At 43.6% G+C, this 12,172-nt stretch overlaps 1 protein-coding gene across 1 annotated transcript in view; it reads left to right on the top strand.

Annotated features, from left to right (window-relative positions):
* tspan4a (tetraspanin 4a) overlaps nucleotides 1–12,172 on the top strand; it is a gene marked incomplete at its 5' end in the record, with an annotated part of 90,651 nt that overhangs the window by 55,572 nt on the left and 22,907 nt on the right. Inside the window, one exon of the mRNA XM_084436543.1 lies at nucleotides 590–664. Within this exon, the coding sequence (XP_084292669.1) occupies nucleotides 590–664 (75 nt within the window). The remainder of the gene's footprint in view (nucleotides 1–589; nucleotides 665–12,172) is intronic.

Raw genomic sequence — 12,172 nt, forward strand, 5'->3', positions numbered from 1 at the left:
CTCTGCTCTTCTCTCACTACCCTTCTCCTCTCCTATCTTCCACAGCAGTTTGCTCTCTCTTTCTCTCACCGTCTGTTCGATAGTATTGAAGAGAACAGGCACTCGCCTCTGTGAGGAACAGGATGTGCTTGATGGATCGAGTGGAACAGTAGCTGTCTCAATTGTTCACGTGAGCCCGAGGGCTGTGTGGTTGGGGGGGCGGGACATATCATCCACCAACCATCTCATCTTGAGAACCGTCTCATCAATAGAGAGGGGGGGAGGTAGTGGATAAAATACGGGGCCCTTAACAAATCCAAAAGTGGATAGAAGGATGCAGTATACCACACACCAAACCTGTCTCCGTGGGTAGGAATGTTCCGGAGTCACCCCCGCTCTGGGCTGTACAGCTGAATGATCTAAGTCTCCAGTCTTTCCTGTCTCACCCAATTCAGTCTTCCTGACTCTGTGTGGCCCCGCCTTGCCGTTGGACTATCTTTTTATTTCCATGACTTGAAGTTAATACTTCACAGCTGCGTATTATCACTGGTGGGCTTTCTCCCAGTGCTGATGAATTAAATAATAACTACTTTGTCCTCTCTCTCTACAGTTCTTCATCCTTCTTCTTCTCATCTTCTTCCTGGAGATTCTGTTCATCATGCTCTTCTTTATCTACCAAGATCAGGTGAGAACTATTATGCATTTCATTTCCATTTTGTATTGTTGACCTTTATGAAATATATACTGTACTAAATAAGTATTTTGGTAGCAATTCATACTCATAAGTTATTGTTAAAGTGGCATTTTACTCATAAATCAGCATGACTAAGTCGTTCCTCAGTCTCCAGACAGACAACTACAGGACTCTTAAAATACAGCCCAGCTATTTAGACTCCCATCCACATATGTTTTTGGAGTAAACTACAGTTGTCTGTTTAAGCCTTAAGGTAAAGTGTAAAGTGATTGAGAGTAGTAATGGTGCCCAGTAGGAGAGATAGTTGAAGAAGCAGAGGACCAGCACTCACAGAATAGACAGTATAGTCTTAATATTTATTGGGCAAACGGACACGTTTCGGCCTTAAGCCATCATCAGCATATCAGCTGTTGGTAACACTTTACAATAAGGTACACAAAAAATGAGTAGTTACTCAATAACCTCTAAAGTAGTTACTGAGTAACTACTGTTAAACCAATAAAGAGTTAATGATTAGTTACTGATTAGCTCTGAGCTTAGTTAATGAGTAGTTGCTTATGGGGGCTACTATAGTCGTTTCTGAGGAAGCAATGAGAAGTTAATGGGTAGGTAAATGGTAAATGGTAAATGGACTGCACTTATATAGCGCTTTTCCACCTTAGCGGCACTCAAAGCGCTTTACAATGGCCTCTCATTCACCCATTCACACACACATTCACACACCAATGGCGGTAGCTGCTATGCAAGGAGCTAACCTGCTCATTGGGAGCAATTTGGGGTTAGGTGTCTTGCTCAAGGACACTTCGACATGTGGACAGTCGGAGCTGGGATTCGAACCGCTGACCCTTCGATCATTGAACGACCCGCTCTACCAACTGAGCTACAGCCGCCCCCATAGGTACTGATTAACTCTCAATCCATTACTGTAAAGTAGATCATGATGAGTAACTAGGGAACAGACTGGGGACTACTATGGTAGTTACTTAGGAACCAATGATTATTTAATGAGTAATTACTGATTAACTCTGATTAATTAATGATTAGTTACTGATGGGGACTAATATAGTAGTTACTGAGGAACCAATGATTAGGTAATGAGAAGTGACTGATTAACTCTGATTAGTTAATGAGTATTTACTTATGGGGACTTCTATAGCAGTAACTGATTAGCTCTGATTATTTAATGAGTAGTTACTGGTGGGGACTACTATGATGGGTTACTAGAGAACAGACTACTATAGAACTTACTGAGGAACCAATTATTAGTTAATGAGTAGTTAATGATTTATCAGCTAGTCCTTCATTGCCTAATCATTAGTTACTCTTTTGTGTACCTTATTGTAAAGCAAGGCATCGTGTAGAATAGTTAATAGCTAGTCCTCCTTACCTAACCATTGCCTAATCATTAGTTACTCTTTTGCATACCTTATTTTAAAGTACAGTTAATCAGTAACTACTCATTGGTTCCTCAGTAACTACTATAGTAGTCCCCATCAGTAACTACTCATTAGTTATAATTGTAGTCACAACAGACAGGTAGATCAGATAACTCATTTAGGTAATTCAATCATGTTGGATAGACCAGAGATAGAATATGGAAATGTGTCTAACCATGACAAAGCTAGTCATGCCCTTAGGGGCGAGTCTGTGGGGATCGCTTTTAGATTTGATTGCAGAATTCTCCACTTCTGAGATTATTCTTCAGGTACACGCTTTAAAGTGTGTGCTTAAGATGGAATGAGTATTCCAGAGCAGCAGGGAGAATGAAGCACAGCTCAGCGAAGTGTCACACAGTATGCTTTGGAATTATCATTCATTAGCCAAACATGCTCTTTGAAAAACGTCCCTCTCGGAGGGACTGTCAGCGCTCCTTTGAGGAGTGAGTTTCACCAGCTGCTCCACGTTAAACTCGGTTACATGTGCACTTGTTGCGTAAGGCCTGAGGCCAAAGCCAGGCTGCTGTTTATATTGCCATGGCCCCCTTAGTCAGTCATGTAGCAGTCTAAGGGTTAGAACTATGGAAGTATGACTATGACTAGGTACATTTATGATTATACCGCGGTTATCACAAATATGAAGGAATATGTACTTAATACATTACATCAACTCGTATGGGGCACCACCCTGTTCTGCACAGGGAAACAGATAACTTAATCAATAGTCTAATTTATCAATCTCAGTCTGAAGGAGGAGGTCTTGACTCAATCATGTGATGACGCTAGGACGTGATCAAAGCTTAACAATATTTATTGAAGTTATACTAATCAATTATCAAAATAATATGAAAACACAATTCAATAATAGATGGAAACAAATGTGGCAATGTGAAAACAGCATAAATGAAAAGAATGATGTCCTAGATTATCACAGCCTATCCTAGATTCTCTAAGCTTAAACAACGCTTGGCATCAACACCACACAGTAGAACGCTGGATGGCAACCTTACAGTAGAGTGTGTTGGAATTGTGTCCGGAGGCGTTGTCTGGCTCGAAGAAGGGAAGAGGCACATAACTTGAGGGTCGCTCGGTTCGACGCAGGGTGTAGCGCGCCTGTGCCTCCGGTGAAACAGTGATGGCAGACTGTTGCGCGAACGTTGATGTTTGCGGAGGTTCAGAGTTAAATTGCTCCCTCACACAGAGTGAGGGGTCTGTGGGCTGCTTTGACCCCCACCCACTCGGGATCATAAAAAGAGGAGCCAAGATTCTCTTAAGAGTCTGAAATTATCAAATATACCTGTTATGGTTTCAACATGATATTACATTTTCTCAACATGCATTATCAACTGGTTCGTGATTTTAGCTTCAGATTGATACCAAACATTGCTAGGTTGACTTATTCACATAGAATTAAGCAATTGACCATGAGAGGCAATGGGTTACACGGGATTGGAGAACACAGCTTTTCTACAACGGTTACTGCATATATATATAAAAAAAAAAATAATAACATTTATTTACCGATCATTCTTATAATTTTAGTATTTACATAGTCTTCCGCGATAGGCTATAGTTCTGAATTAAATGGTTGCCAGGCAACATAGGCTATCTCGCCTATTTGGGTTGGCCTTGTTCACATAAACCATAAGGCATAATTCAGGTGGTTCACGTTTATTTGAACATTTCCAGCTATGTTGAGTTGAGTAGAGTATTTGTCATGTCCATAATCTGCTACAGTAACAAGGCCCTCTTTTTGTTCGATTTTCCACATTTCTATTCTACAGTATTTGACACCCACACATTGTACAGAACATTGTATTGCCTTTCGTCAGGTGTTGTGTAATACCCATACAGGCTCAATGGGAGCCGCTGGCTCACAGCCACTGTGCTGCATTTCCTTCACAGTTTGTCTCTCAGTGTGGAATCCTTGTAGTGTTCCTGAATTGGCAGCGTCTCCCAGGCTCTCGGCCAACAGGCACTGTACTCCATCTCCATTATGAGTGTAATCTCCACTCAGCACTCACCTTTCATCCCAGCACCCGCCTTTTTCAATTATTCAGTCTCATCTCGATCTGTTTTTCCCAAGCAGGTCGATTAGAAACTTAATAAAAAAGAGTGGAAAAAACTGTAAAAAGAAGGCAGGCAAATATGAAAGTCAAGCAGATATGTAAGAACTGTTCAGAGGGAATACTGAAGGAGGGTTTCAGTTCCACTGGAGTCAGTGATGTCCCAGACTGAAGAGAGATAGATAGTGGTATATACTGTACTGGAGTACCATAGCCCAAACTGTGTGAGAGTATATCTGAGTGTGTGTGAGGGTTCAATTATGCAGTCCAGCAGTGAAACATCTCATTGATAGAAAGTTATCAAAGTCTAGATGAGATTAGGTTATATATAAACTTAATCAGATATAAAGAATACTTTGACAGGATGTACTTGTTGCCTAGGTAGCCAAACCTGGCATGTGGCCATTTTGGAAATATTAACAGGAGTTAAAGATCCTTAACCCTTTTCTTATAGTTGAAGAGAGAGTAAGGTTGATCCTTAATTGGTCAGCTGAGCCCCCCTCCCCCCATACTGTAGCTAGCACTTCGGCAAAGTAACTTCAGTAATATTCACCAAAGGCCTGTTTCACTACTAAGACCCTGATCTGAATTAGTATTCTTTAGCCAGCTCTGCTTTCCCACACTTCCTCTCCAACTGTCTCATCACACACACACACACACACACACACAAACACGCACACTCACACACACATACACACACACACACACACACACACACACACACACACACACACACACACACACACACACACACACCTGACACACACACAAGGGTGCCAGACGGATGGTGTATAGTGCCAGCGCTCCTGTGTCAGGCTTACACCTCGTGATCGTGCCATCTTCAGTTACAGTATGCCTTCAAAATCTGGGTGTCAGATATGCGTTGATTAATACAAGCTGCTGGCCTGCCAGGCTGCTGGCCTGCCAGGCTGCTTCCCTCTGTTAGACCATAACCGAGATGAAAACCACTTGTGCTGGATGAGGTCAAACACTTCAAATAGCTAATTGGAGACATTACATTTACATTATTACAGACATTTAGCAGATGCTTTTATCCAAAGCGATTTACACTAATTACATTTAAGGTAGGACGTCAGTATACTACTACTCACCAGAACTCACAAGTGCATCTTCAAGTGACTAAGAGCATAATCTAGTGCTAAAGCCAAAGTGCAAGTAGCAAACTAAAAGTACCATAGGTTCTTAAGAGGGAGGATCCTTCTTGAAGAGGTGAGTTTTGAGCCTGCAGCAAAAGATGGCCAGCGAATCTGCTGTCCTGACATCAGTGGGCAGTTCATTCCACCACTGCAGGAGCTTCGGAGTGATGGGGCAACCAGTTGCCCTGAGAGGGCAGAGCGCAGTGGTCAGGAGGGGGTGTAGGTCTTGACCTTGGTTTGGAGGTAGGAGGGAGCTGTTCCTTTCATTGCCCTGTAGGCTAGCGCCAGAGTTTTAGACTGGATGTGAGCTGCTACTGGGTGCCAGTGTAGAGACTGGAGAAGGGAAGTTGTGTGGGAGAACTTGGGGTGGTCGAACACCAGGCGAGCGGCAGCTTTCTTGACAAGTTCCAGAGGTTTAATGGCTGATGCCGGGACCCCAGCAAGAGGGGAGTTCTCCAGGTGGGAGATGACAAGGGCCTGGATGAGCACCTGCACCGTTTCGTCAGTGAGGAAAGGGTGAATCCTTGTGATGTTGTAGAGCAGGAATCTGCAAGAGTGTGTAACAGATGTGATATGTGCCGAGAACGACAGTTGGTCATCCAGGGTCACACACAGATTCCTCGCAGTCCAAGTTGGCGTCACCACTGTGTCGTCAATGGCGATGACCAGGTCATGGTGTGGGCAGCCCTTCTCCGGGAGGAACAGCAGCTCAGTCTTGTCCAGGTTGATCTTGAGGTGGTGATAGCCATCCACTCCGAGATGTCAGCCAAGCACCCAGCTATGCGTGCCTCCACTTGTGTGTCAGGAGGGGGAAGTGACAGGACCAGTTGAGTGTCATTTGCATGACATGACAGAACTCAGAGATGTAGTGTAGAGTAGAGGTCTTCACGGGTCGGGTAAATCCGAGAGGACCCGAACCCGACCCGAGACCCGTACGGGTCCGGGTCCACATTTCCACGCTTTTATTATGGTCAATTGGGTTCGCGTGGATCCGATTCTATTACCTCGGGTCCCGGGTCTGCTTATCATTATCCGTATAATACCCGAGAGAAAAGCATGATGCGAATTGAGTGAGACCGCGGGCGCGACGTGAGCGGAGACACGTAAATATGGCAGCCACCACCAGTATCTTGTCTCTGACTGACGTGAAAAATAAGCTGAAAGAAAATGAATATAAAGAGGTCAAACCTAGCGGCAGCTTTATGTAGCCTTATTTATTTATGGTTGTTTCATTTCCATGCTGCCACATCACAGCCTGACAAAACAGCAATTGATCCTGTCGAGATTGAGAGGATAAATCGCCATTCCATCCAACTGTGATGCAACAGCATATAAGCCAAACAGCCGTGACAGCCTAAGCAATTAATAAATGCTACTGCTACTTGCCACTGCCTGTCGGATCTGTAAAATACCCGATCAGATGGGATCTAGTGTCTCTGTCCTACTCCTGTTCTCGGGTTCGGTCTCTAATATCTCAGGACAAAATCGGGTCCGATATACATATTTAAAAAATGATCAGATCTAGTCGGATCTCGGAACGAATGTCTCGGGTCCATCTCGGTTTCGGGTCCACATTTTAGACCCGAGAAGACCTCTAGTGTAGAGGACAAAAATGAGAGGACCTAGGACAGACCCTTGTGGAACCCCCATAGTCATACAGTACTACCTGGTTCTGACATCAACCCTCTCCATGTCACCTGGTGTCACCATGTCAGGTAGGATGCAAACAGGGAGTGTGCAGAGCCGGTGACGCCTTTCTCCTCGAGGGTCTAAAGGAGGATCTGGTGGTCTACCATGTCAAATGCTGCTGACAGGTCTAGGAGTATCAGGACAGAGAGTTTGCTCTTGCGGCATGGAGTGACTCTGTCACTGCATGGAGGGCGGTCTCTGTCTGTCTGTCTCTGAGATGCCAGCCTTGAACCCGGACTGGTAGGGGTCCAGGAGGTTGTTCTGGTGGAGATACAAAGACAGTTGATTAAAGAAAGCGAATTCCAGTCCTTTTGATAGAAACAATAGAAGGGAAACTGGTCTGTTGTTTTTGATGTCAAATGATGGTTTCTTCAGGAGGGGGTGACTCTGGCAGTCTTGAAAGCAGAGGGAGAGCGCCCTGATATAAGAGATGCATTGATGAGGTGGGTTAGGAGGGGAAGTAGTTCGGGCTCAACAGACAGGAGGGGACAGGGTCTAGGTAGCGACAGGGAAGAGAGGATGGTCCATGGTGTGTCAACTGGGGGATGGGGGAAAGAGGATCTGATATAGTTAACTTTCTTGTCAAAGAAGTTGGCAAAATCATCAGGGAGAAGGGAGGAGTTAGAAGTAGTGAAGAACAGAAGGTTCTAAATAGTTTTTTTAGGATTGGAAGCAGGTTAGAATTTTAGAGTGGAAGAAAGCAGCCTTAGCAGCAGATATAGTAGGGAGGAGGAGAATGCGGAAAGAAACGATTGGAAGGTATGGAGGTCCTCTGGCAGTTTGCCTTTTCTTCATTTACGCTCAGCTGTTCTCAAGCTCAGTCTATCAGTACACAATGGCCCTCATTTATCAAAGGAGCGCAGATCCAAGCGCAGAAATTATAGTATGACAGCGTCCATGTGTGATCTATCAAACATTCGTATGCCACCAATGCCATCATACAGTACGAATGATCGGGCACTGATAAACGTGGCGGATGAAAACAATCATTTAAATATCACCCCCCAACATATTCTGGACTCTCCCCTGTAGTTTACGGGATGAGATAAGAAATACAGCCAAAACAAGAGGTTTCTCTGTCTCTCTTCCAATAACAACTCTTTACTCTCCGTGGAAAGATTCTGGAAAACCATCTTGCATTTTCAATTTTATTTATATAAGGGGTAGTTCACGCATGTAAATTCACAAAATCAGACAGCGTGAGCTGGGCAGCTTCCTTATTTAATTGTGTAGCTTATCCAAAAACCATTGCACATTGCTGTCAATCTGAGGATTTATAATAATAATAATGATAATATTAATAAAAATAAAACTTTATTTTACTTTCCATACAGAAAAATGTATTTTTGTGACAGTAAATTACAAAGTAACAAAATCTCAAATTAGAGTTAAAACCTCTGTGAATGTAAAATATCCTACCTGTATTTCAACTAGGCCTCTAGAAACTGGTTAATAGCCTGCCTCGCTCGCCCACTCCTCTCACTTCGGCTAAACAATAGGATGCGCATAGTTCTAGAGCATGGCATTACCGATATGATGACTGTTAAAACTCTTATTTAAATACGTAACTGAAGCTTCCCATTGCTTTTCATTTGTTAATTTTGATTGCTAGTAATTGTGTCACCAGTACATTGATTGATTGGTGTAACGTAAATTTTGCTTTCATTTTAAGACTTGTAAGGCTGCATATATAGTCTAAGTACAGTAGGCTCAAAATGAAAGTGAAATTACTCTTACACCAAACACCTGTTCATCCCTTTACTTGCAAATAATTGGAAATTACCCATTTATGTTATGGGATACATGACACATAGAAGAGGCCTTTACAATATATAATAGGTTGCCGTAGGGTAGACTACATATTCTGAAGTGATGAACAGGCCTATGTGGCTGCGCTTGGATGCCAGTCAGAATCAGTCTCATGACAATTCTCAAACGGTCTGAGACTTGACATAAGATTTTGTCGCAGTCTCCGCTCACATCCAAATTGATAAATGCCGAACTTGCCGTGGAAATGACCGTACACCCAGCTTTCTGTCCTATGATCACTTAGTAAATGAGGGCCACTGAGTCTCACAGCCAAGGGGCAGGTGGAGAGGAATGGTCAGTAGGGGAGATGGAGGGGAGTGACAGAGTTTACGAGTGGAACAGTGTCTAGTGAAGATGAGATCCAGCTGGTTGCCAGCTTTGTGAGTAGGAGAAGAGAAGAGGTGAAGATCGACAGAGGAGAGGAAAGAGAGAAGAGGTTCCAATTTCTCACTCTCTCTAATCTCTCAGATTAGGTTCAGTCGCTCACAGTGTCCTCTGTCAGATGGGACAGTGTGTCTATGTAATCTAGAAAGGGTCCCCAGGTCTCACTAAAAGTAGCTAAGCAAGCCTTTTAGAGAGAATCTAATCCTCTCTAGTTTCAGACAGAGTAGGACCTCTGTAATCCAGCGGTTGTGGCTAGGAGGAGAAACATGCTTCCACTTCAGGAGGATCAGGCATCTGGCCAACAGAGTAGTAAAGGCAATAACCCTCCGCATGGCTGCAGGAGCGTTGTCATTCACTGAGATTCCTAATATAGCTGTGCGGGGATCTGGATCTATGGGGATATGGAACACAGTCTGAAAGGTTTTAAAAATCTCTGACCAATAAATATTCAACTTGGGACAGGACAACAGCATATGAATTAGATTGGCCGGTGACTGATTACACCTGTAACAGGCGTCACTTGCACCTGGAAATATCTTGGCTAACCTTGCATTTGTGTAGTGAGATCTGTGGAGGATCTTGCATTGCAGCACACCATGTCTTGCACAGATAGAGGAAGAATGGACCAGATCTAGAATGCATGTCCATTCCTCCTCAGAGAGTCCTGTTCCTAAGTCACCCTCCCATGTTGTTTTCAGATTTGCAGAGACATCAGAATTCAGAGAGCATATCATGTTATAAATAATGGAGATGAGATGTCTACAATCAGGGTCAAGGTTTAAAAGGGTGTATCTACTTTATATATATTTATTACTAAAGCTGCAGAAAAGCCTCTTCAAGTCAATAATCGCTGGTGTCATGACCTTTCCATTTCTCCTGATACAATTAATTGGAACAAAGTTTGGTGAAATATTTATTTGTCCTCTCGGAACCCCAATCATCAAATGATACATTATAATTTTGTGCACAGACTTATTGTACCCCCAGTAAATTATTTAAGATGAAGTTAGTACAAACCCCTAACTGCCAATTATGCTCATTTGAAACTACCGGCACGTTTGGGATCGTCCTGCTGTCTCTTTATTTTGGAGCACTATCATTGACAAAATGTCTTCTATTCTAAGTTCATCCATCCCCTGTTGCCCTATTATTTTATTATTGAATGATTTCTCTACCCTGACCTTATCTAATAAACAACAACGCTGGCTGCTGCTGTGCTTAACAGCAGCTAAAAAAAATTATATCCATGAGCTGGAGTTGCCCCACATACCTGGTCTGACCATCAGTGGGAATCATCTGTGGTGGAACCAGCTAAGCTGGAGATGTCTGTGGCCCGCATGCATGGCGCAAAAGTACAGAATGTTAATATATGGACCTCCCTTATTGAAGCCATGCATGCGGGTGACTGACCTTCCCTGGTTGTTGTGATATTTGAAACCACATCCGTTGTCTGCGTGCATTTGTTTGTTTGTATGTATATACAGTGTGTGTATTATTTTTTCTTTATCTTTTAACCTTGCTGCCATTACCTATTTTGTGGGCGGGACCTATGCGGTGGTGGGAGGGATCTTTAAGGGTGTGTGTTTGTTATTGTGATTGTCGTTTATGTGTATGTTTTATCTGTTTGTTATGTGTTTTTTGTTATGTGTTTTTGTTTGTTTGCTATATATTTACAAAACAAATAAAAAAATAAAAATAAAAAAAGGGTGTCAATTGTAGAATCAGGAGGGCGACTGGGGAAGTGAGGAAACTGCTTCTGTACAAAGTGCCTAACCTGAAAAAAACTAAAAAGGTAGGTTGGGTAGGCTAAACTTTAGTGACAGTTCAGCAAAGGATGAGAAGACCCTACTGAAGAACATACTGAGACCAGGGGCCTCATTTATCAAAGAGCGTGTAAATTCAGGTGTAAAAGAGGGCGTACGACGAAAACGCGGAAAATGCACAATGTAGCGTACGACGAGAATATTTACACGCTTTTCGGATCTATCAAAAAAGTCGTATGCCCTTTTCTGCACGAGAAATCCGAGACGGGCGGGGAAGAGAGCGTACGCGCCCCGTGTTCCGCCCTCTCCACGCCCAAATCCAACCATATATGGTCAAAACTATGACGGCACAACGGGGATACCCCGGAAGGAACCGACATAATATAGCGTGGAGCATAGGGACAGATAAATACGTTTATGGAAACACGCGGAAAGAAGAGAAACCTTTCGGAGACGGAGGTGCATGTGCTTGTTGGTGAGGTCCACGCGAGGAAAGAAAATCATCTTCGGAAGGTAAGCTATTTGTACGAGCCTACATTTGTCTGATTGCTCCTAGTTTAGGTAGCCTACTGTATGTTTGGTGCATCCTGTATTTGGCGTAGGCTACACGGACATGCTGTATTATGTGTGAGGAAAGCAAACATTCCACACATTCTGTGGTAGGCTATGAATGATTTAGGACCAAAAACAGGGAACGATAACACAGATGACCACTTCATAATGTTAGACCACATGAAACATTTTCCCCTCTGGGAAATTTAGACTCTCATCTAAATCACCCGGGAAATCACACTTAAGCATTTATTTGGCTGCCAACAGAAAAACATATCAATTGAATATGGCTACACAATAAAATGTTTAATGCATAATCAAGTTAACAGACAAACTCAAAGAAAATGACTGAAATTGTTTCTCCAGACTCTGACGTGGGGTGGGACTCAGAGTAGGGGGAGTCTGCAGTGGTCCTTGACCTGACGGTCGTGCCCCCGCCGGTTGCAGCCTCTACATCCAGCGCACCGGCCTCCACCTCCAGTGCCATCTCCAGCGCCTCCGTCTCCGTCTCCACCGCCCATGCCTCCACCTCCGGCTGCCAGCGTCCCTGCCTCAAGGTTCCCTGAGGGCTGGGCTTCCTATCAGACGCTGTGCTGGAGGCTCATGACCCTAGAGGCCCAGAGGGAAATGGCAGAAGGGATTG

The sequence above is a fragment of the Borostomias antarcticus genome (genome assembly GCF_949987555.1).
Source record: "Borostomias antarcticus genome assembly, chromosome: 4".
Lineage (NCBI taxonomy): Eukaryota > Metazoa > Chordata > Actinopteri > Stomiiformes > Stomiidae > Borostomias > Borostomias antarcticus.